Below are 27,290 nucleotides of genomic sequence, written 5' to 3'. Positions count from 1 at the left end.
TAACAGAATCGATGGTGATCATTACAATTTCTTTGCAAAAATAAAAAGAGTTCCTTGGGATATGTGACAGATGATGTGAAGAATAAAATTCGTAACTTGTTCACTAGTTTGATCGCACACACAAGCACGAAAACGGAGGTATAACACGCGCAGACACGCGCACAGAAACATACGCACACAAGCAAACAAATAAGTTCAATGTACACAAGGTTCAGAGGGATCGACGTTTATCAAAAATCTGACACACACAAACATCGTCAAAAGTTAGGGATAATTTAATGAAGATAGCATAAGTGAGTGAGATCATTAGCTCACTAACGAAAAAACAAACCGGAGGCACATACATTCACAGGCACGTACACTCGACCACACACACAAAACAAAATTTCCTTCGGAATATACATACATGCATATATGGCTAACATTTAAGAAGCAGTTATTTGATGAAAAGTTCTCTGTAGTATGATATTAAAAGAACCGTGCAGGAGTTGATCTGACTGATGCTGGCGAGGGAGGCCTGGTTCTTTGACCAGATGAGGTTTGGACCAAACACTATGGCCAGGTTGTATTCGTTCATCTTGTTTCTGCCACTTTCTGCCGATACCTTACAAAAAAGAATAGCAACGACATATAAAATGTCAAAATAAACATCACACACATCAACATCACCGTTATATGATTTTCTGAAAAAACATTTTTTCACTTATTTTCTTCCGAAACATTATAGTCAATGCAGCCACTAGACCTCTCACTCTTCCTTTCAACATCTCTCTGACCACATAATCTTCCATCTTCAACAATGTTCTTTTGCATACCAAACTCTGCATTGTTGCTTTTTATAATAGGCCTGAGAAGGACGAAACTTAACTACGATCTCTTTTTCAAACAAACATAAAATTTTATCTAAAGCTCTACTGATACATTCATGAATCTTCCAAACTTGAACATACAAGCTTGAACTTGTTGAAGTATTTCATGTGTAGCAGGACATTCAAAAATGATAATATCTCACTGTAAAGCTTATTAAAAAATATTTGATAACAATTAGCATGACTTTAACTTATTTAAAAGTAAACACTGAAAACCAGGCCAACACTAAAATGATTACTTCCTCTCATTTTAAGAGATCATAGAATTGTTTTAATTACAATGAATGTAAATAAATCGATTTATTAATGAAAAACAAATTCAAAAAAGGCGCACTTCAGTTAGGAAGCTGATGATGTACTTGAGAATGTAGTAGTTGTCTTCAACCAATTCCTCCACCAGAATTCTTCGCATCTCTTTCAATCTTTCTTCAAATTCAAGAGCTACATTTATGTAAAAAAAAGTCTGTAAATTCTACTTATTGTTGCATTAATTTATGGCTCTTGCATTAAATTCAATAATAATTTCATGAAGAAAGTGCAAAGCTATGATAAGGTTAGTAACAGGAACACTTGAGTAGGCTAATGTTACTAAAAGGCATATTTGAAGTTAGGTAAATGCGATGATAAAATAAAATATCCAGATTTAGATCAGTGAATTATATAAAACATATGTATAAAAAATGTAAAATAATATTGAAAAGCAAAAATATAAACAGTATAAGCAAAACAAAACCACCACAATAAAAATTTGAACGGGGAAACAAAACGACAACAACAACAAAGACAACAAAGATGGTAAGAAAAGATCTCATACATTGAACTTTGATGATGTGGTCGTAGAGTTCGTAGGTAAGTAGAGGTTCTGGAAGCTGTCTGAGGAAACTTTTCAAGATGGCAGCTGGAAGGTGAATGTCGTATGTGCTGAAGTCAACCTCCTTACCTGTTATAATATTAATCATGACATATTGCACACGTCTTTAATGTCATTGTTGCTAACATTTTCAACTTGTAAAGCCAATTCAACGAATTTTCAAAAGTTCATTAGTTTAAAATATCTTTAAACAATTTGCAGACACAAATTTTCAAGAGTTTACATCTATATTGAAATGCTGATCATAAATAAACATGAATTCATGTCAATAAAAGATCCATTCCTCCCGTGAGAACAACTTTCAGTGAGCAAATGTTAGCAGCTAACCTTCATTGAATGTCTTCTGAACCAACTTGAGTTCCAATGCATTGGCTGATCTTCTGAAGAGACCCTCCGTGTGCAATCCTTTGTTTGAATGCAATTTTTAAAATCATTACAGCTACTTAAATCGTTACATTCGTTAAATTCTCAAGATATTTAAATGTTATGGACTATTCCTGACAATTAGAAACCATTGTGTGAATAATAACAAGAAAACTTTTGTTAAAATAAAAAAAACAATTTAATAAAATATAATTTGATTGTGAAAAATTATAAAATAATATTCCTATAAAGAATTGAATGATACATTGAACAAACCAACAAACCATGTTCCCTGAGGTATTCAACACATTGACTGACTACAGTTGGAATGATGGAGCCATTATTGTGGCTCTTTATGCTAGTTGAGTGGTTAGTTGGTTAGTCAGTTGGTTGTTCAATTGAAACGAATCGATCAATTGAAGAAAAATATTTGCCAAAAACAGAAACAGTTCAAAAATTTAATATATTTTTCAATTGAATTAGTTTAAAACAAAATGGAATAAATGAAAAAGAGAACTGACTATGCAAGTTCAACCCCAAACTGTTGCTTGGGCAGAGGTGCATGCACAATGCTTGTAGGTACAGGCTTTGGTTTGTTCTTGGCCAACAAGAATGCATCGTAGCTGTCAACATTAGAAAGGATGTGCTAATTAGTAGATTAGTAAAAATTATTTCTGGAAATTAACTAATTATACTGCAATAAAATATATAAACATTTGAAATAAATTCGACTCCAAAATAATGATATTATTTCTTTGAATTTTATATTTTATACATAAAAAATAAATATATAACTTGTGTTAAAAAATTATAAGGAAAAGAAAAAAACAAGACAAATGATAAATAAAGACCAAACGATAACAAGATGATGGATCCAAAGTAAGAATAATAATGAATTGTTTTTAATAACACGAGCAAAAAGTGAATTTGAATAATACTTACTCTCTGACTCTGTGTGGAATGACCAGTTGGTCCAGTTGAAGCTGTTGGGCAAGTTCATGCAAATAGTTGATGTAGCTCACCTTACGTCCAAACTTTGCACTTGATGAGGTTGACAACAAAAATTATTAGCACTGTGATAACCACCAATCATTGAGATCGGTAAAAAGTTTTAAAAAAGAGCTTAAAAAAACTGATGATGATGATGAATGATCAAAGCTGCCCACCAAGAATGAAATATTTGAATGATTAAACCGTCAAATACTGGCACTTACCTAATGATAGGGCGAAAGATGTTCCATAAAAATTTTATGAAGTTCGTCGGATGGACGAGGTACAAAGCTTTCAGATTCTTTTTGTACCTGTAAAAATAAAAATACTAGTCACATACAATAACCGGGAATTAATAATCATCAAAGAAAATCATAATAATATACCATATTTAGATGCTACAGAATCATTAATAACGGATATGATGACCAACTTTCTATCAAACTCGGAGTAGGCCTGCCTAAGCCAGGCAAATGACGGTTTGTTCTGGCTGTTGAGTCCGTAGTGGAAGTAGACGACCGTGTAGTCACTCTCGACGTACTGATCCAACAAGTGCTTCAAGTATCTGCAGGCGTGGTGGGCGGGCGTGAGAGTGGAAAATTACCATAATTATAGCATAAATAATAATAATATTATTATTGTTATTGTTGTTATTGTAGTCATAATTGTTATTTTAAATATATAGTAAAGTAATAAATTAGATTGAGAGTTTTAAAATGTAAGGTGAAGATGGTTGCTCTAGTAGTGATGTTTATATGCAAGCCATAGAACAATAAGCATTTATGAAACTAACGATCATCCTTATATAATAAGATTGTTATAGTAGGGTGATAATTAATTACTAATCTAATTACTGCTAATTATTGTAATGAATTTAATCTTGGTCAAATTATCACAAAAATGTTATCATAGCTATGATAACATTTTTGTGCCCACTTCTTAATTATATGCATCCCCTCCCCTCACATCACATCATTACCATCATCACCACCAGAACTATTTTCATTGTAATTACCATCAGTGCAATTATCATCATCACCACTAGCATCATCGTCATCATCTTCGTCATCATCACCACATTGACGTCATTATTCATTATCATAATCGCTGTCGTTGCTATTGTCATCATCATCATCATTATCACAACAGTCCTTATCATCATCATCTCAAATACATCATCATCACCAAACCATCACCGTCATCCTCCTCCTACTTACTTCATGAACTTCTGGTGATCAAGTTCTTCTCTGGGGGGCAGACGACAAGCAGACACCACGATGACTTTCCTACCAAAAGCGTCGTCACCTGACATCAACATCATCATCACTATTATAATCCACACCAATGTTATCATCATCATCATCATCATCATCATCGTCATCATCATCATCATCATCATCATCATCATCCTAACTATCCCCATCACTACAAACATCATCGTCATTCGTCGTTATCATTGTTAATCATCATCATCGTTGTTATTAAATTAATTTATTCACAGAGTAAATGATTATTTTATCAAATAATAAATAACATCTACCAGCAAGTTGAATGATTCCAAACTTTGCAATATCTCTGAACTGAAGCTCCGGATCATTTTCATCTTCCTGGCAGGCAAAAATTTTTAAAATAAATAACAAAACTCTTTTTTTTAACAATTAAATGTTCTTTGTTGATTTCAAAGTTTGGAAACACTGAACAAAAAATTTTAAAAAGTATTAATCTATGTTGAAACTCAGATTTCAGCAGCTGAAAAATGAGATTAAAAAATTAGGACACCAGCGGCTTACTGGCAAACAAAAAACCCAACTACCTCACCTCATTTGGTGATCCAAGTTCAGCTTCAAAGTCCTCATCAATGAGCCCCTCTGGAGTCATGGCCCCTGTTCTTTGGAATGGTTGGTCCAACTCTTCCCTGGCAAGTTCTAACAACATATGTTGATGTAATATAATCTAGCAACATGTTATCATCCTATTTCGTTCATTATGTTTATATTAATGAAGAATATTTTTTTAAATATATTATGAGCTATAATTGTGAATAAAAAAATGTTAAGTAAAAATATTGATGTCTTGTGGGTGTCATAAACTTTCTTCTTTTACATGTTTTAATTACACAAAAGAAAAGATAAGGTTGAATAAACTCAAATCAACATAAAATATGAAACCTCTGCCTACCTAATTTCTTTCTGAAACCAGAATAAACAGGTGGAAAGAATTATTGGTAAGAAAAATTTATTTAAAAAGAAACAAGACAAATTGTAATAGACTAATTAGAAGTTTAAATGCCTATACATACATGTAAAAAATTTGTTCTTATGTAAGTTCACCATATATTTCAGCATCAATTTTAGGTTTTTGCTGTTAATTTTAACTTGAAAAACATTTATATAGACATCAATAATGATGAAATGTTATGAAATCATAAACATAATATTAATCAAGACATGAAAAACTCAGCAGATGATAAAAAACCATCAACCAAATAAACTCAACAAATCCAGTGTGAATAAAGAAATTATTCCCACACCACGCTGTATTGAGCTATATTGATAGAATAAATAAATCACAAAAATAAAAAAAATAAATAAAAAAATAAAATTAAATAAATAAATAAATATTAACATAATTATTGGAATGACTAAACAGCAGAAAACAAATTATGATGATATGTTCAAGAACTGCAGTTCACAGTGCACACAAAGTAAGCAACTGTGTGATTTAAGCAGTGGACAGAGTGCAGTACCCCTACATCCTGGACTGAATATATAATTTGCAATAATATCATTATTATTTTTGCAGTTGTTTTTATTATTATTGTTGTTGTTATTGATATTAAGACCAAACCATACAGACAATGATGAGTCATGTATGTCATGTGAGTGTTTACAAATAAAAGCCCAGTTAAATCTATATTAATTGATAAATGTGTGCGTAAATGTGTATGTGAGTGTGTGTGCCCGTGTAAATAGGTATGTGTAAATAGCATAAATAAATCTAAAAAAGACAGACATGTAATGTAAGGAAAAAAATAAAACGAGCATAACCTACAGTATAAGTAAATATGACAAATTAACAACAACAACAAAAAAAACAGGTGAAAATGAAATAGAACTTCCACCATTTGATGCGTTTGAAAACAATTTAAAAACATCCAGAAAAACGTATAGATACTTTCATAAATACCTTCTTCAGCTTCTAAATCTAACTCTATTTCCACAGTAATTAAATTATATATTTTTTATTTTAATTTAATAATAAAAATAAATAATAATAAAAATTATAATTATATTATTAATTATAATATTAATATAATTAATAATTAATTAATTAATATAATTATTAATTATATTAATAATTATAATCAGAATAAAAAAATTATAATTTAAACAATTTATCTTAATGAACACAAACTTGACTATTGATGCTTAAAGTCTATACAAATAAGTTCCTTACTGATGTAAAATCTAAAGTGTAAATAAACTTTCTAAAATTATAAGATGAAGAACAAACTATTGAATTTTATTTCATTTTATTTAGTTGAGCAACAAATTCAAATGATTCATTACATTATATAAAGTTATATGTACCTAACAAACACTTCTAACCAACACAAACTGAAATGATTCATTACATTATATAAAATTTTATGTCTAATAAACATTCCCAATCATGAAGAAATAACAAAACGATGATGAATTAACATTACAAACAGAAAGTTATTATAATGTAGTTTATGAGAGCATGTAATACATTTTTCAGTGATTACATTTCAAAGTTGTGAACAGTCAGTCACAATGATAAAATAGAAGTACCTTCAGTAGAAGCCAAATTGACTCCAGAGAGATCGAACTCCAGCCCATCACTGTTATCTTCCTCCCCACTGACGTCTCCGTTGTTCGAGGATAGTACACTGTCCCTCCTTTGCACTTCTGCTCAGAATTGCAATCATTGTTAATGTTTGTTTCATTGAAATTTTAGATGTGACTTGCCATGAAAATTGAAATTACAATAAAGATATTCTTTATCACAACTCTTCCGATCACTAGAGCCAAACATCACCAAACTATCAGAATGTATCACTCAATTATTTCTAACTCATCAACTTATACTCAGAGGTCATTGTTATCAAGCTCTATATTAATTTCTCTTTTTTTGTGATCTTATAACCGAGTAAATTATTCCAACTCTGACCTAACATAGTTGATGTAACGTTGATGTAAACCTACGCTTTCTATTTAGATACAACCATGTAGTCACTTTTTTCACCAACCCCAATTTTATATACAAAACCATTAGAGAAATTGAAAATTAATGATCTTAAGACTAATTATTTTCAATTTTCAACTAATGCATTTCACTTTTTCTAAATTACTCTTGGAGGCATGTCACCACTATCATGTAAACAGCTTTTATGTGAATTTAAAACTATTTAGCTTCCCTGCATGTTCCAGAATCATAAATTTATTTTCTGACAAATTTTGAAGTAATTTTAGTAAATAAGGTTATGTTATATTGAGCATTAAAATTTAAACCCCCTCTCATAGTCTCACCTCTATAAATACATATTCAAGAAAAGTGGTTCAATGCAATTTCTAAGTTTATAATTAACAAAAGCACACACATACCCAACAAAACTTACTAGGAGCAGAAGAATAAAATCAATATATCAATATGTCAGCATGTTTCAAATTGTTTGCTCAATAACAAATATAATTGTGGGTTAAACAACTGCTTCACAATTGAGCTAAGTGATTAACAATCATCTTATATATTATGCCTATTTCTTCATTATAATTTCTTACAGCAGGTTTTATATTTTTTTACATTTTACATTTTTTTTCTTCAAATAATACAGAAAAATATCTGTCAGTTTTTGTTTATTTGTTTATAAAATTTGTTGAATATTCTTTTTTAAAAAGCTTAAAATTTATTTTCATTAAACTACTTGTGTAATTGATATATCAGAGATAAGTTACAAAGTTACAAATACATACCAACAAGTAGCTGAACTTTTGACAAAAATTGTGCAAAATGTCAGTTTATTCATTCTTATGAAAAAGGATGGTAATGAGAAAATGATTGTTGGCAAAACACAATATCTTCCATATCAAATATAGCTTAACATAGATTTATTTTTTGTTTTCAATTGTGCAGCTTCAACTAGCATCTGTTGAAAATTTCTGTAACAGATACCACAAAACATGCACATTACAGAACACACCTCTCATTCTTTGCAAAGGAAATCACAGGCACCATAATACTTTCATATGCCGTATGATAGCCTCAGGTCTAAGGGATCAAGTAATGACAACATTAACATGATACTCATGCTACCAGGGTTAACTAAGACAAATGTACATTTACAATTGCTACAGTTTAAAATCATTGTTGTTGTTGCTGTTGTTGTTGTTGTTGTCGTTGTGGCTGTTGTTCATCTTTTCAATATTTTTCATGTCACCAATTTTGTTTTAAACTGTCATTTCTAATAAAATTACATATGAAATAAATTTAACATAATTTGAAAAATGTCTAATTTTTAAAACAAGATGATATAAATATAACCTGTTAATAAAAAAACCTTTATAAAATCATATGACAAAAATCTGTGTTTTAAAATTATAGTAGTAATATCAAAAATTAATACCGAAATCGAATATGCTTCTCTGACTTAAAACTAAAGTAAAAGAAGAAAATAATTCTATCTGGCAAGCCAGGACAAATTTTCTAGAAAAAAAATAAAGGGTTCAGCTTCTTAGACTCTTACATCATTAGAAAAGGAGTGTGGAGAGGATAGTTAGATGGTAGATTTTAAAACTCAGTTAATTAACTCTTTTAATCAAGATTAGCTTTTTAGTTTGTATTCCATGAAGCAAAATAAAATGAAAAATAATATTAGTAATTAATAATTAATTAATATTAATTTTTATAACTTATGTGTTATTTGTACTTTACTTACTCACCAGTCCCCAGCACTAACCTACTAACCAACCAGTAACCATCTACATTATAAAAACATTTCAATTTTGATAATTTAATTAAAAGAGTTAGTAAGATAGTAAATAAGTGAAGATAAAAAGACCTGCTATCAGGGCGCCATCTTGTTCTTGCTTCTTACCTTCATCGTATAATAAATGGTTGACTTTGTCAGCGATATTGTCTTGATTTACCAGGGGATGCTTTTTATCACTATCTGCTCCTTCTACGTATAAATTATCTTTCTCCATTTTTATTTTTAAAAAATATTTAAATACAAATTTAGAATATAGTTATCGAAAGCATTCAGTTCAGTTACTGAATTTTTCACGAACAAGCGATACTTATTAGCTTACTTATTTATTTATTATATTTTCTAATCTTGAATCTAATAAATCGAAAAATAGGACGCGTTTTGACTATCAGGCGATGCCTTTGCTGTTTAACAATTAAAGGTAAAGATGAACTAATGAGACAAAACCACACAAAACAAAATTATTTCATTAATTCATTAATTCATTTTTGTCAATTTAAACATTTATATGCATTACTGTTTTATTTAATAAATTGTTAAATGCAATAACTCTATAATTCAAAGTTTTTACAGCCATATACATAGGAAATCGTTGTGAGGACACACACTAGTAAAAAATTTACTATGAATAAATTTGATACGACATAAAATACATTTTATGAAAAATGGTTCTAATTTTGTTATATAAAACTTTTCTATCTTGAAATAATTGGTAATCTTCTACATTTCCTCGATGAATAATATCAATCATAGACTTAGAACAAATCTTAAAGTGGCAAGATTTAACTTTTCCATTCGAATACTTTTCCATTACCCAGACCAACTTGACGTCTTGTGCTGTGAGCATGGATATATATCCATGGCTGTGAGTTCATTACTTCATTTCACTATTTAAAATGTACTTTTGTCATTTTAAGTTGTAACAAAAAAGTTTCAAACCTCCCGTCAAAATATTTAGCTGAGAGGAAATCAATGACGTCAAATTTTATTGATTGATCTCACTATCATTATTTAATTTCCAATTTAAAATCCATATTGAATAAAACTAAAAGTGGACCTACATTTCCTTCTATTTTGTTTCTAGTTTGCCGTTCGTCTGATGAGGTTTTGTTCATTTAATTTTAATTAATTTTAGTATAAATAAAAAATGTTTCACAGAGCTTTTTTTAGCAATTTGCGTAAATTTGACGCCTATCCTAAAACATTAGATGATTTCCGCATTAAGACATGTGCAGGAGCTGCAAGTATAAAATTTAAATTTTCAATATTTTTTATTAAAAAAAACTCATTTTATTCAAATATATATGAATAAATAATTTATTACCTGAACTAATTTTTTAAAAGTATTATTTTTCAAATAATTGAATAATCACATTAAATATATGATTTTTAAATTATAATTTTATTATTGTAACTAAATTAGTTATTAGTAACTATCAATAATTTTATCACATATTCTTACTTACTTAGCTACTAATAATTTACTGTTCCTAATTGATTATAATGAAAATTGATAATGGATTTTGTTATCAAAATTAAAATATAAAATATATCTATCCTTTCTCTTCTTAATTGACAGCTTATTTTTTTATGAAATTGAGAAATTATATAAAAAAATTTTTCTATAGAACTTTCAATGGTTGATTCTTAAATAATAAATAATTCTATACTGATTTGTTTATTTTAGTTACAATTATAAGTGGAGTGATCATGACATTGTTGTTCTGGAGTGAGTTTATCTTCTTCATGACAAATGAGATTCAGCCAGAACTGTTCGTTGATGTGTCAAAGGGACAAAAGTTGAAAATTAACTTGAACATCACCTTTCATCACATTGGATGCTCATGTATGTTTCTGCTGAAGTTAACATAATTGGTCAATAAAACATCAATGTTCAAAATATTGAAAAATTTTAAGATCCTAAAGCGTAAATAATTGCAACATTCATAATGCATTATTTTTTAGTTATATATAAATAACCATTTCTTGAAGTTTGTAAAAAATGTCTTGTTAAGAAAACAATAATGTTAATAGTAGTAGTAAAGGTAAACTATGTATTATTGAGTTTTTTGTAAACAATTGAAAGTTCTGACGATTGATGCAATGGACGTTTCCGGGGAGCAACAAATTGATGTCGACCACAACATCTACAAGTTGAGGATTGACAACAAGGGCTTTTTCATTGATGACTCTCCTCAAAAAGAAGGTCTCAATCATTCCTGGTTTCATTTCCTCATTCGTACCCATAGTGAATTTTTAAGCAGAGTTGTAAAATTTTATATACATATTTTATAATCTCCTTTTTTTATGAAATGCTAATTTTAATGGGTGTTAGTTTTATAAAAGTAATAAAATTGCTTTATATTTTGCTCTCTTTGTTACATTTTGTTTTTTATTTTGTTCAAGTTATTGTTCAAGTTATTGTTCTTTATTTTTTCATGTTGAAAATATTTTTATCATTAAATAATATTTAGCACTTTTAAAATATTAATTCTATATTTATATACTGATGTTATGTTTCAATTTTTCTTTTCAAAGTCATCAATGAAAAATCAAAGAACACAGTGAGTGATTTTGAACTATTATTCAGTATTTAATCACCTATCATTTCAACGCTTGCCACAGTATTAAAATTTGTCAAATCATTATTGAAAAATATTATTCCACATATTGTTTTGGTTTTTTTTAATTTTATCTACCTTCTAATTCATAATTATTGATTGATGATTAATAATTAGTGGTAATAATAATAAAAATAATAGTGGTAATAAATATTGAACAGTCATAACTGATTTGCAATAATGAATATGAATGAATGAACAATAATGATCTGAATAGACAGTGTCAACAGTGGCTCCTCTAGACCCAAACAGATGTGAAAGTTGTTATGGAGCTGAAACAGTCGACATCAAGTACCTCAGATCATTTTTGCTCAAATTTTAATTTGCGTTTCATTCAGAATTTTTTTTTAGATAAATAGTTTAACATTTCCTTTTGCCTATACATATAAACGCACGTAGACATACATTCACTAACCTCCCCCCTTCAATCCAGGTGCTGCAACACATGTGATGATGTGAGGGAAGCCTACAGAAGAAGAGGGTGGGCTTTTTCAATTGACCTTGACATTGAACAATGCAAGAGAGACCACATGAAGATAAAGATCAAACAGCAACTCTCTGAAGGATGCATTGTCTTTGGATATCTTGAAGTCAACAAGGCAAGAACCCTAAACTTCCATTTCACTGCATATTTTATTAACAAAGATTTTTTTGTTTTTAGGGTTGATTCAAAAAAAGAATTATTGATGATATAAACAATATTTTATTTATAACTTTAAGCTTTTCTTCATTTTTTTACGTAAAAAGTATTTTACAGCTGCTGATTTTATATTAAAAATTAATGTTAATTGAATGACTTAATGTAGTTTCTCAATGCTTATTACTTTTATTAGGTTTAATTTTCTCAAAACTCATGGCTCAGTATTCCCAGCAGATAATTTTGAAATGGAATTGTTTTTTTGTTATCTTGTTGAATTATTTCATTAGTTGCTAATTTGTTTGAATATAACAAATTCATTTAAATATAACAACACATTCATATTATCATGAGTTTCTCATTAACATATTTATTTCTAAATAATTCGTTTTGGTTGTTCTTTTGTGTTTATTCTACCTTGTCCTCAGTTACTTTAATAAATTGTTTATTGTTACTTACCATGATCTTGATGTTATAATTTGTGAAACCAACACCTGTTTGTCGGCAAGGTGGCAGGGAACTTCCACATGGCTCCAGGTGTCAGCTTCTCACAGAACCACATGCACGGTCAGTTCCATCTTTCTGAATTTATTCATTTTAATTCTCATATTAACAAATTGCAAACAAATTATTCACTTCACATGTTAACAAATTAAATATTCTTTAATGTTCACAACATAGCATTAATTTGGTAACGTTTCAATGACCATATTACAATTGTCTCAGTTTATCATATATCATATGACCAATATTTTAAAATTCTTTGCAGTACATGACATGCAGGCAATTGGAACAACATCTGTAAGTGGTTGTTATTCATTATTTCTAATATATGTACAGAAATCTTTATACAGTCTTTGTTATTATCTTCATGTTTCCGTTTACATTTAAAGGAATTTTATTTTAAATCGTTTTTGTTTTTATAGATTGAAATATATATTTATATTTTTGAATAAAACAGATGTAATATATTTTTAGGAAACTTCAACATTATTATTTCATTGAGTTAAATGTATTTTAATTTAAGTTTTTTTTTAATTTTCATTGAATCACAAATATGTATAATTTATTGTACTACTACTACGACTACTGCTGCTGCTGCTACTTCTACTGCTGCTACTTCTACTGCTGCTACTTTTACTGCTACTATACTATTATTATTATTATAACTACTACTATTACTATTATAGGCGTTAATAAATTAACTTTTGTTTCTAAATCTGAAATAAACATATACTAGGATTCCAAATATTCATCTTATTAATTTCCAATTATTTCAATTTATTTCATTTAATAATTTTTAAAAAAATTTCTCAAAGATTGAATTTATGAAAGAACCTCAAGTAATATATATATATATATATATATATATATATATATATATACATATACATACATATACAATGTGCAACACACACATGTTATACACATTGACAGAATCTCATACATATGCATCAGACCTTGTTTTTATTGATCCAAAAATACTCAGACCTGTATTATTGCATTACAGTGTTACACCTTTTAAATGTTATACGCTTTATATTATATATATATATATATATATATATATATATAATGCATAATGTTTATTTCTTTGAAGAATTCTGTTTTAAATTTTTATTATAATTAATGATTTTGTTATAGAATAATTTGGATAAAATATATTTAATCATTTTTTTGCTAATGCAAATAAATGTATACACTTTGAAGATAAATACATAATATTTACATCAAAATTTAAATTTTTATTATAATTAATGATTTTTTTATAGAATAATTTGGATAAAATATATTTAATCATTTTTCTGCTAATGCAAATAAATGTATACACTTTGAAGATAAATACATAATATTTTTATTATTTATTTTGTTTATAATTATTTTTTTATACATATGTGTAGAATATATATTTATCATTATTAATTCAATCTTTTCTATCTATAGGCTCATTTACTTACAGCTAAATTAGTATTATTGAAATCCACAAATACAGTTTAACACGAGTCACACGGTTAATCACCTTTCATTTGGTGAAGACTACCCAGGCCAAAACAACCCACTAGATGGATCAGTCCTTACTGCTCATCAATGTTAGACTCTTTGTCTTCCTGTTTACATGTTCTTCATTCTATTCTCTTTTTAACTCTGTTTATTTAGTGAATTTTAAAGTTTGCCTGAGTGAATTATTTCTCATTTGTCAACATTTTATTAAATTTTTTAGGCAAGCACATTTTGAAAAAAAAATCAAAATGTCGGATTTTTGAAAAAATGTTGATGAAGGTTTGAAAACAGTTTAAAAAATTGTAGGTTGTAATAAATATTGAGGATAGTGGCATAATATCTTTGTGAGGATTTTTTATTATCCTCTTGAAAGGTGATGGAAATTAAATTCAAAAATCTGTGAGAAGAATTTCAATACTACAATTATAAGATGTATGAATTAATTGTTATAGATTTTGAAATTTTGATAGAGCTGATCATATTATGTTAGGAATGGTTATTGTTACTGACTGAAAGAGTTGACAATTTTTTTCTCAATTTGGAAGCGTGGAAAGGGTTTATTTACATTCTTAAAAAAGTAATTGTTTGATGGAAAAATAATTTTTTTGAAAAGAGTTAAAGGTTTTTATTGAAGGAAGTGAAAAGGCTTCAGTTCAAATTCACTGTGGTGCTACAAAATTAAAGCGAAACCAAAAAATTATCCAAACGTGAAATTGAATTTAGCTGCATCAATTTGCAATGCGCCAATCATACTTGTTTAGATTGGTAGGCTTATTAAATACTAAGGATCCAAGCAGATCAAATTTTAAAAATAAATTTTGTAACGAACGTAACGCATGTGACAGTTTTTTTTCAAATAATAATTTTAAGAACATTCAAATGATTATAAGAATGTGACATTTACTGTTTTTAACTTTTCAACCCATCACCCAGTGTCGACCATGTTTCATTACTATGTGAAAGTTGTCCCAACGACGTATTCCAAACTGAACGGAGAGGTCTGAACGTTTTTTCTATTGTACATCAACATATTTATTTCAATTTATTAACTATTTCGATTTCATCAGCCAAGATATAAATAAATTTTTAAAATCAAGATTTTTCAAACTATGATATGTGTCTGTTTTGAAAGTTATAGAAATGTAATAAATTGAAATAACGTAAACACATTCAGACGATATACACCAACCAATACTCGGTTACGAAGCACACAAAGATTTACACTACTGGCTTCTTTGGTGACTCTGGTCTGCCTGGCATCTTTTTCACCTATGAACTCTCTCCCATGATGGTCAAATACACTGAGAAGCGAAGGTCTTTTTTTCAATCTCTATTGGTCTTACTCGTTATTTTACACTTAATATGTATTAATTATATTTCACTCATTTACACATGCTTTAAATTTAGGGAACTGGGTGGGGTATTGTGTGGAAAGAAATGATCAGTGAAGATGAAAGGGAGGGTATATAAAGCATGTGTGAGAGCAGCGATGGTATATGGTGGTGAAACTTGGGTGTTGAGGAGAGAGGAGGAAAGTGTACTGCAGAGGGCTGAAAGAGCTATGGTGAGGATGATGTGTGGGGTTAAAGTGAAGGATAGGAGGAATAGTACAGAGCTGATGTCAATGATGGGACTGAATGAGGACTTTGTGACATTGATAAGGAGATCGAGATTGCGGTGGTATGGACATGTGTTGAGAAGGGATGAAAGGGTCGGGATTAGGCGAGCGTTGGAGTTCGAGGTTGAAGGAGTGGTAGGAAGGGGTCGTCCGCGATTGGGATGGAGAGAGCAGGTGGAGAAGGACAGGGTGAAAGCGGGGTTGCGTGATACTGAGGCGAGTGACAGATGTGGATGGCGTCGAGGGGTATTTCGGTTTCATCATAGGTAGCCAAACGGCAACCCCCGATCTCGGGGAAAATGTCGTCTAAACGTGTGTTGTTGTTGTTGTTGTTGTTACACATGCTTTAAACGTTATTGACTTACATTTGACTTCATTTTATGATTAATGTTCTCTGTTCCTGGCTTTAACTTTAAATACAATGTATTGAATGAAACAACAATACAAATAACATAATGGAAATTGCATGAAATAATTTACCCAGATCGTTCACTCATTTCTTGACCGGTGTGTGTGCTATCGTTGGCGGTGTTTTTACAGGTAATGTTCTTATTTTCGCCGGTTCAAGATTTATTAATTTGTTTTATGTATGTATTTATTAGCTTCTTTTTTAATTATGCTTGAATGTTGGCATCTTTTTATGAAATAATTCCTTTATTTGTTAAATAAACAAGCATGTTTAATCTTCATTTAATATTCTATACAGTTGCAGGATTGTTTGATTCTCTGCTCTATCATTCCTCAAGAGCCATTCAAAAGAAAATGGAGCTTGGGAAGGCTTCTTAGGAAATTTTTTTACGATTGTTCATTTCGTGGCGTTTTTAAATATAGCTATGAACATAATTTATTTATTGTAATTGTTATGGATTTTACTTATTAACCAAAAAATTGTACAGGGGTGATAGATTTTAACACAAACCTTCGGTACTGGTTATGCTAATAAAAATTTTTTTATAATTTCTAATTTTTAAGTCGTGGGCGTTATTCAATAATATTAGAGAATGTAAATTTGTTAACTCTAACATCTGGTGGGGGCCTGTCATATCGAATGTATAATTGTAAATTTGTCTACCCAAGTTTCAAAATTATTTTTCTGTAATTATTTTATTATTCATCATTTTCCGTGACAATAAATGTGTAAAAAAAATTTTGTTTACTTGAATTTTTATTCTTCCTGTTATTTTTTTACGAAACAGTTAATTGTCACAATTCAAATGATAGCTTCTTACTCATGTTATATATACATATGTATATTTAGACATCAACATATTGTTATCAAAAAAGTTTATAAAGCGCTTGTCCTGGATTGGTTGAGCAATCCTCCAAGATTCTGTCGCTTGCTGACATTTGCCGATCGCTCGTCTAAAGTCTTTTTCTATCTCTGCTATGATGTGCAAGGTGTGATTTCAGGCCACTTTTTTTAGTCTTATGATATCAACAGTTCTACCTTTCTTTATCCAATCACCTGCATCTTTTCTGTCTACCCGACAAATCCATCTCAATGTGACGTAATAAATCCTTGCTAGTGTTAAGAGCGCGGTTTGAGGCTCAAGCCGATGAAGGTCCGATAACGTCAAATGATAAATTAAATGGATGGATGTTGAGCAACTGTCTACGAATATTGAACCAACATAAATCAGCCTTAGCCTATACATAAGTACATGGAAACAATTGTCAAAAATTATCAATGACTCCATGGGGATTCAAAATAAAAAATTCCTATTTTGTGAAAGGTTTACCAACTTTACCAATATGTTTCTGAATTCAAAATTGCATTAGAATTTTTATAAATCGCTCATCATAAATATTCAAGTCAGAGATGGAGATTTAACACGTCGGATTGGTCATCATTTCAATTGTTCAGTTCATCGCTGTTTTGTAATGTACATATCTTTTCATAAATCGAAATCCAAGCAACTAAACACAATAATTGTACAAGAGATTTATATTTCTCAAAATTATTTCCATTAATCAAAAACTAAAGTAAGTTAAATTCTTGATAAAACATATAATAGAAAAAATCACTAAGTAATTAAATGTGTTTAAACATGTTTAAATATAATTGATATACATATCCTCTAAGTTAAACATGTATTTGGGTATGTATGCATGCATATATATATATATATATATATATATATATATATATATATATATCATAAACACACTCATAAACACACTCAAACATATAGTTGATATATATATATATTATATATATATAATAAAAATTAATAGAAATTCTCACCCCTACTTAGATATATATATAACGTGTGTGAATGAATATAACAAAAGCAATCGGAAGCTGTAGAATATTAAATTGACGGTGTGTTTATAATAATTTCAGTTAACTTAACCAATGATGTAAATATGATAAAAAAAATAAAAATAAAATAATTTATTGATTATCAAAAACTTTAACCTTTTAACTAAATAAATAAATACGCAGAATAAAAGCAAATGCGTATATTAAATATTCTTAATCAATGTATTGTATGAAGACGCGTGTATATATATGAGAATATGTATATATGTAATGTATAAAGACGCGTATATATATATATATATATATATATATATATAAACGCGTATTTAATAACTAATTGTTGGAGCGTGCGTGCCTAAGTAAATTTTTACATTTTTTCAATGTTGTCTAAACTTTTTTATTATCATTATCAATAAATAAATTAAATGTACGCCTATAGTTAAGAAAGAAATAAGCAAAATTAACCGATCAAACACGGAAAAATTGATGGAGTTACACTCATAAAACACTGGAAACCACCTATCTTCTGTACATAATGTTCGTAAGATTATTTATTATCTGTTGAATCTGAAATCCCATTGTACAAATGAAATTTCAATAATATCACCATATAAGAAAAGCTACATCTCAACTAAAGAAATGTAAAATGAAATATATTTTTATTTATATATATATAAACATAATATACATACACACACATATATATATGTAACTAAATGAATCACGATTAATCAAATTGTAAGAAATCATTTATTGAATTAGGCACGAAATTTATTAAACACAAAATACTATATACAAATTAACGTTAACATTTATATAGATACATATTTCTTTTCATTCGTTTATTCATTCTATTCATCTATTTAATAATCTATAAATGTACTTACAGCCCAATGTTATTTAATCTAAATTTAACGATAGGTTAGATTAAACGTGTGATGATGAGTTTGTCTGTGTTAGAATTTAACTGTGACATGATACATTCAGCACATATACATGCACATCTGCAGTTTTATATATAAAAAAAAGTACAAATGTGCTTCGATTGTTCGATGAAGAAAAGATACCAAAAAATATACTTTGGTATTAAATTAATTAATTAATTAACTAATCCACTTAATTAATTAATAAGATTTGATAATAACCAATTTAAAATATGTACAATATACATGTGTGTATATATATAAATATATATATATATATATATATACCGCATGGCTTAACTAACCGCTATCAAATGTACTAATAAACATATATATAACATATATATATATATATATATATATATATATATATATATATATATATATATATATATATATAAACAAATCAAATATGGATAGATATAAACACATATTATATATATATATATATATATATATATAGATACGCGTGAGTTAAACCTTAACACGATTTCAAGCATTAAATAATAACTTTTACACCGTATAATACATATACTAAAATTCTAAAGTATATTAACTGATAGACAAAATAGTTAAGCTAATAAATTAATTAAAAATGTTATTCGTAAAGAATTATGACGAAAATAAAATTATAACCAAATTTTGAAAGGGGGATAGCTAACTAGATAGAGCAAAGGGAACTTATCCTGCGATATCATTATACAATTATAAAAACTAATTGATCTTCATTGTACGCACGCGCGTTTGGGCATGCATACGGAGAAAAAGAATAACGTTAATTATGTTTTGAAGGCACTCGCAAGCAACATCATAAACCTACTGGGCAAATTTTCCAACTTTAGACTAGATACTAATATAAATATATATATACATATATATATATATATATATGTATATACATATATATTTGTATAAATAAATATGCATTTGTATGTACGCATACACACACACACACACACACACACACACACACACACACACACACACACACACACATGTATTATGTATGTATTGTACAAGAACGAATTAGAGGTTTAAAAGTTAAGAGTTATAACATAACTGGCGCACTTAACGAAACCAAAAATATAAGTAAAAGAGATATGATTGGAGAAAGTTAGAAGTAGATAAAATGTCAAAAGAAAGGAAAATATGTAGTCACAGAAGGAGGAATAGTTGATTGTTAAATTCGGATTCATATGTTTTTATTTCCTGGATGCTGAGAAGTTTATTGATTTGATAAGTGTTTAGCCTAGGAAAAAATAGAAAATGAAATGGTGGATCGGTTGAGTTAGTTCAATATGCTGATATGGAAATGGTTAAAAAATGGATAAACATCGTTGGTAATAACAGAAGTATTGAAGTAACCGGAGTGAAGAAGCACAATCAGACCTGGTTCAGGACAAAACACATCAATTGAAAAAACTGATTTTAGAAAATTGTCATAATTTTTTTTATTGTCAAATTATAGAACATTAATAGTAAAATGTAATTTGCCAAATGTGTTCAAGCTCAAGAATGTATTATTCATAAAACATATTGAAAAAACCTTCCGTTCCAGATTATGCATGGAGATGTATCAAGTAAAATCTTATCATCAGAAGAAGATGTGGTTAAAAGTCAGACAGAATGCGTCAGTGTGAGCTTCGTTTGAGTGGAAGTATAAATTTTAATTTATAAAACTGATGAAAAACTGAAGTAAAGAGAAAAAAATCATTAATTACATCTAGAAAATATTAATTAAAGCAAATACAAAATAATTAAATCCAGTGCACCTTAGCGACCATTTAAAAACTGAAACCAAATTTAGCTAGGAACAAAACCCAAAACCAAAAAGTTGAAAAAATGGCTAAATGTTACAAAAGAAAGAAAGATGTGATTCACGTTAGATAATGAAAAAAACATGCAAAAGTAGTATATACAAACATAATGAGACAACAAAATTTATAGTTGAACGATACAATACTTCTAGTTAATTTACATATAGTTTGTTAACTTTGATGATATGAATGATTAAATGCTTCCAGCCAACCATGGTGACCTACCTTACAAGAAGCACTAAATTTCTATCAAAAAATGTTAAACATGACGAAATTTAAAACCAACATAATAGTTTAACATTATAATGAAAAAAAAACAAATAAAATTAAAAAAAGACAAAAGAAGTGAGTTAATTTGAAAACTGAAAACCGAAAATTTTATTTTGGCCAAAATAAAGTTAATTAAAATACGCAATCATTTATTTCAAACATCTAACTATAATAGGTGGACATCTATTTACATGAATTCACGCTTACAAAAACATTAATAATGAAAAAAATCAATGTAGACATTTACTGAAACCTGTTGAATAAAAATATTTTAAAACAATAAATAGATATATTTACATAAATTTACATTAATATTATGTTTGAATCAGCTCACAATTTACACCATTATGTATGCAAGTTATAAATATAAATACAGAGAATATATAGAAATAAATAAATACACATATATGTATGTATGTATGTATATATATATATATATATATATATATATATATATATATATAGAAGTGAATATATATATATATATATACAAGTGAATATTTATGTATATATATATATATATATATATATATTTATATATATATATAAACATTTTTATTCACGTATGTGTGTTAATAATTTATAGTTATGTAATTACAGTACATAGACATAAAAATACACAAGACATAAGTAAGGATACATTCACATACTCATAGAAATATCAATTGATAAATATTTTCAACAAAGGATCAATAAAACAGCTCGATTTAGAGCTTCCATATTTAAAAAAAATGTTGACCAAATAAAAAGTGATTCAGTGAAACAACAGTTGAATAGTAAGTATTGGTATACAGATAGAAGAAAAAATTATTAAAAATTATTTGAAGTAATTATGAAAAAAAAGTTTAGCATATTTTTTATTTGTAAGAAATTCAACAGCAATGAATGAATGAATAAAATAAATAAATGAACGAATGAATGAATTATTTATTTATTTACAAATAATTATAACATATACATAGAATGTAAAGAAAGTAAAGATAAAAAAATTTCGCAAAAACTTAAATTAATTAAAAAATGAATATTTTTTCCATAAATGAATTTGATAAATACAAAAACTTAATAAGTAGATAGAAGATATTTAAACCAATCAACCATTTTTAAATTGATGATCACCTAATAATAAACCATCAAACAAATGAACAAAAAAGAAAAGGATAGAGATAATGAAGATTAATGAGGAGACAGCTTGGCATCATCAGCCAAACGCTGTTCATAGTGTTGAAAATCATCGAAGAGAGAAGTGGTGTGCCTGTACTGATGTATAATATAAAGAACCTGTTTGCCTTTGTCTGCTGGTACTTCCTGAGTGTCACGGGAGTTTGTGACTGGTTTGTTCTCGTTGTTCTCCAGTTTGATGTGACGAAGTTGGCTGTTGGGTACATCCTTCACGTACAGCCACTTAACACTGAACTGACCTTTCCATTTGTTCTGAGCCCAAACACCGGCTTGCTTCTCATAATCAAGTGCCGAAGTCATCATGGCCACTCCACAAAAATGTCCACTGCCATTTACACTGAAGAAGAGATAGATCTTACCCTTGTTGTCTCGCTCCCTGTAGGCTGCATCAAGTCTCTTGTTGCCGTACTCAGTGCTGCACCAGATTTGATACTTTATTGATCTGTGAATGTCGTCTTCGGAGTAACTCTTGATGACAAAAAATCTGGCGTCAGTCAAATCCCAATTGAAATCTTTATGAGAGTAGTGGGAGGGGTCGAGATGGTCGGCCAGATAATTTGCAGAAGAAGGACTTGCAGTGTTTTCAGCATCTGAATATTCGGATGTTTTGTCAGGGGATTTCTTTGAGCTATCCCTGTTAGCATTGTTCCAATATCGACCACTGCTTCCTGATCTGTAATACTGACCTGAATTATAGCACGATTTAAGAGATTACATTTACAGTTAGTGAATATAAAATAAATATTATAAAATATTTGAAAAAATATCAAAAATCTTATTTGTAGCGCAAAAAAACTGTGTATTAGAGGTAAATAGATAATAATTAGTTGATGAAAATCTAATGCAAAGATAAATATAAATTGCCTGTATGATTATTTAACAACTATGACTGCAATAACAACCAGATGACAACAAATTTAATTAAAAACATTAATGATAGCAATAGCAGCAATCAATCGATTTAAAAAAATAACTTCCATAAAGAACCTTTTGGAGTGAATGAATTGTAATCCATGAATTTCCCAACACTGTTGTACGGATATACCTGCCCCAACACTGTGCTCCAGTTGGTATAAGGATTGGTATAGGCTTCATCCACAGTCCTTTCTAAGCCCAACTGAGTAAATGACTGCTCGAGTGCCCTGATGTCTGACGTTTCTCCATTCACTCCAATTATGCTGGTGGTAGCAGGGAGAGCATAACTGCCATCGACGTAGTAATAATTTTCTGGAGGGGCATAGATAGGAGAGTTTAATGTTCCAGAGTTCCAATCAGTTGAATATTCCGGTCCAGGGTACCAGCCATAACCATCGATACTCCTGTACGGGTAGTATGGAGGTGCATATGTGTAAGTACCATTTAAGGCACCAGAGTCTGCGGGGTACCATGGGACATTTTGTGGGGAAGCAGGTGTGAAGGGCATTACAAACTGCTGCTGATAGTTAGTTACGTACTGCGTGTTTTCCACTCCTTCTGCAAGCTCTTGGTTTTCATCCTACAAAAAAAAACAAATTGTAACTCATGCACAAAGCAGAACTTACTTATCAACTGCAAATAAATAATCTTTATATTGAATAGAACAAAATATTAATTATAAATACAGTATAAGTATAATGACTGATTAATAAATCCTACTAATAAATATTACACATGAAAGCTTTTTTCATCAATCATTTGTCATCATCAGCGCTGAATATGGATTTTGGATTTTCAAAATTCATATTCAACACTGATGATGACAAATGATTGTCAAAAAAGCATTTTATGTTATAATGTACAAGTATATTTAAACAACAACGCAAAAAATTAATAAATAGCTCATCTATAATATAAATATATATATATATACGACATAAATATATATAAATATGCGTGTGAGTGTGTGTGTGTGTGTGCATATGCATTACTACCTCACCTAATTATAAGAATTAAATTGGTTCAATAAAAAGTATAATGACTGATTAACAAATCCTACTAATAAATATTACACATGAAAGCTTTTTTCGTCAATCATTTGTCATCATCAACGCTGAATATGGATTTTGGATTTTCAAAATTCATATTCAACACTGATGGTGACAAATGATTGTCAAAAAAGCATTTTATGTTATAATGTACACGTATATTTAAACAACAATGCAAAAAATTAATAAAAACATTGCTTATGAACTGAACAAACATGATAATGTACTGAAATTTTATGTATAAAAAACTGAAAAACTCAATTGCAAATTGAACAATGCTTGTAATGCTGATATTTTAAAACTATATATATATATATATATATATATATATATATATATATATATATATATATATACATTAATATATATGTGTGTGTGTAAGTGTGTGTGTGCATGTGCATTACTACCTTACCTTATTATAAGAATTAAATTGGTTTAATAAAAAATGTTATTTAAAAATAATCATAAAAATCTTATGATCATATTTATGAAAAGATCAAAAAATAATTAATGGTTAAATAAATAAAATTATAAAAAATTTAAATGAGCTAAAATTTAAATAAAAAAATTTATAAATGTAACTGGTAAATGATAAATTATTCAACACACAATTTACATTATATTTTCAACTTATTTTCAATTTATGTTTCAATTCATTTTATGTGTACAGTATCTTATCTGAATATAAGTGTAAATAACAACAAGAAAATCCTACCCTTACCAACTAGAAAAATAATCAAACAAAAGGAATAAATTACTGAATTTCTACACAAAAAGATAAAAATGACAAGAATGATTTTAATAATTTTTCTGACAGCATATTAGATTTTTTTAGAATAATACTATACTAACTAAAATTGAAATATTTATTTTGTTTAGCCTACTCTGAAAATCAAATTTTGTTTTATATTTATAATGTTAAATATTATTATTAGAAATTAAATAAAAGACAATTAAAAGAAAACGGAAGAGAAAGGAAATTGACCCTACCTGACAGTTGACACCGACTGCAATTTTTTCATCAGTTGGAGCTTCAGCTGAAATTAATAAATTGCCCAACAATGCATTTTAATATTGATAACGTTTTTATAAAAATGAGAAGATTAAAAAAATTATTAAAAAAATAAAACAATGGTTCGAACTTTGATCAGGAGTATTCACTGAATTCTGTTGTCCTGACACTTCAGCCATTTTATATTATTCTAAAAAAATCAATTCTATTTTTTCATTAATTAAAATTAACATTTATCTTATTGAAAAGTTCAAAAGCAATTTTAAAGAATTATTTCTCGTATAAAACCTCTATTACGTAAATTATTTATAAAAGTCGGAAGTTTTATCGCTGGCCAACTAAAAGTAAACAAGAGATTGACAACAAAATTGATTTAAAATAAAATTATAGATGTATACCTTTGTTCAAAATATAATTATTAGTTAAAACAGTTTTAGTATTTTTCTGTTGAAATTATTTTAATAGAATCATAACTTTTCAACTCTATGACGCATGACGCATTATCACATGAGAGCAACATCGTGCCTTCATTTGGCCGGGCATTCATGATTTTCGCTTCCTTTTTGATGTCTTAGATTTACATTTATCATCGCTTAAGTTCCAATCTTTCAATATAGTTGTTAAAATAATAATTCCGCTGTTTTCGTTCGATTTTTTAAGAAAATGACGTTGATATAGTGTTTAGGCTAGCAGTGTTTTACTAAATTCTTGTAGTACTAAATCATGAAAATGTATAATTTTATATAATTTTGACGTTTTTATATTACCCTACTACCTTGAATAGACGTATTAGTTACTATGTATCAGTAAACACGCGCTATTGTTCAATATATTTTTGAATGTAGCACTGACATAGTGAAGTCAACAAGTAGTTTTTTACTAGATCCAAGTAGTATCCAGTTTCCAAAGCATGGAAATGTTTAGTTCGATAATGGAAATCCCGACGTTTTATATATATTGCTATATATCTTTAATCAACCAAATGGTTATCATTATGATTATTGAACACAAACCATAGTTAAATATTTTTTTAGATTTGGTACTGATATAACTTATTAAGCTAGTATTTTTATTTTTCTACTAGATTCATGTAGTAAGCTACTCAATCTCGTGAGCATGAAAATGTATCATTTGGTAATTAATATCTTGAAACTACCGAATACATAGGGCATAATGAATTCGAGAACACGGTTTATGGTTTGATTATTTTTGGCTGACTTAGTGAATTAAGCTGGTAGTTTCCCATCTAGATTGATGTAGTGCTTAATATTCTGAGCATGAAATGACTAATTTTGCAGTCGAAATTTCGAAGTTTTTGATATAGGGTACCTTGAATCGAGAGAATAGTTGTCATTAACTATTAATGAAGACGCATAGTAGATTGATTTTTTGGAATGGGACGCTGATGTAGTAAGTTAAGCTGAATTTTTTCTTTAAATTCATATAGTACTCTTCTGAGCATGAAAATTTATAATTTGGTAAAGGAAACCTGTTTTACTGAACACGCACTATCTCTATATCTATCTTCAATTATCGCTTGGTCTGACTCTATGTATCTTAAATTAAATCTTTATGTTTGAATTAATTTGTTTTAATAAATCTAAACGCTTTTTTATTATTTTTTCTATTATTTTACCTGATTCTAAAACTCTTGATTTTTGATGTTTCTCATAAGTTTCGTAGTCTAGTCCTTATCTTTGATTCTAGCATGTCTCTTTCTTCTCAGAATAAGTGTTATAAAAGTTCTTACTTTCAACTACGTACAATAGAATAACTTTTGCCTTTTCTTGACGATCCTACTTTTTCTTGTTACTTCTTTAGTTTTATCTAGGATTGATTATTGTAACTTGCTCTACATTGCTCTAGGATTGATTATTGTAAC

The 27,290-nt window shown here is 28.5% G+C and overlaps 3 protein-coding genes across 3 annotated transcripts; 1 reads left to right on the top strand and 2 right to left on the bottom strand.

The window, feature by feature from the left end:
• Nucleotides 1–436: 436 nt before the first annotated feature.
• Nucleotides 437–9,482, bottom strand: HELRODRAFT_105496 (hypothetical protein; the record flags this gene model as incomplete). The annotated part of the gene is made up of 14 exons (XM_009011215.1): nt 9,176–9,482; nt 6,909–7,025; nt 4,912–5,018; nt 4,634–4,700; nt 4,311–4,398; nt 3,527–3,658; nt 3,318–3,404; nt 3,046–3,144; nt 2,625–2,726; nt 2,388–2,461; nt 2,068–2,145; nt 1,658–1,809; nt 1,204–1,281; nt 437–604 (listed from the first exon to the last, which is right to left on the bottom strand). Exons 1-14 carry the CDS (start codon nt 9,318–9,320, stop codon nt 437–439), a joined length of 1,494 nt encoding a protein of 497 aa, XP_009009463.1. The 5' UTR covers nt 9,321–9,482.
• Nucleotides 9,483–10,250: 768 nt separating this feature from the next.
• On the top strand, nt 10,251–17,119 carry HELRODRAFT_105492 (hypothetical protein; the record flags this gene model as incomplete). Its single annotated transcript, XM_009011214.1, has 12 exons — nt 10,251–10,347; nt 10,791–10,949; nt 11,190–11,317; nt 11,942–12,015; nt 12,158–12,323; nt 12,871–12,928; nt 13,131–13,162; nt 14,355–14,451; nt 15,296–15,360; nt 15,537–15,676; nt 16,465–16,520; nt 16,687–17,119. 12 exons carry the CDS (start codon nt 10,251–10,253, stop codon nt 16,764–16,766), a joined length of 1,152 nt encoding a protein of 383 aa, XP_009009462.1. The 3' UTR covers nt 16,767–17,119.
• Nucleotides 17,120–22,426: 5,307 nt separating this feature from the next.
• On the bottom strand, nt 22,427–22,936 carry HELRODRAFT_62837 (hypothetical protein; the record flags this gene model as incomplete). Its single annotated transcript, XM_009011213.1, has 1 exon — nt 22,427–22,936. A coding segment is annotated over one exon (510 nt), but the record flags the coding sequence as incomplete, so codon positions are not given.
• Between the last annotated feature and the right edge of the window lie 4,354 nt (nt 22,937–27,290).

This window comes from Helobdella robusta (genome assembly GCF_000326865.2).
Source record: "Helobdella robusta unplaced genomic scaffold HELROscaffold_1, whole genome shotgun sequence".
Taxonomy (NCBI): Eukaryota; Metazoa; Annelida; class Clitellata; order Rhynchobdellida; family Glossiphoniidae; genus Helobdella; species Helobdella robusta.
This window is presented reverse-complemented; position numbering and strand designations above follow the sequence as displayed.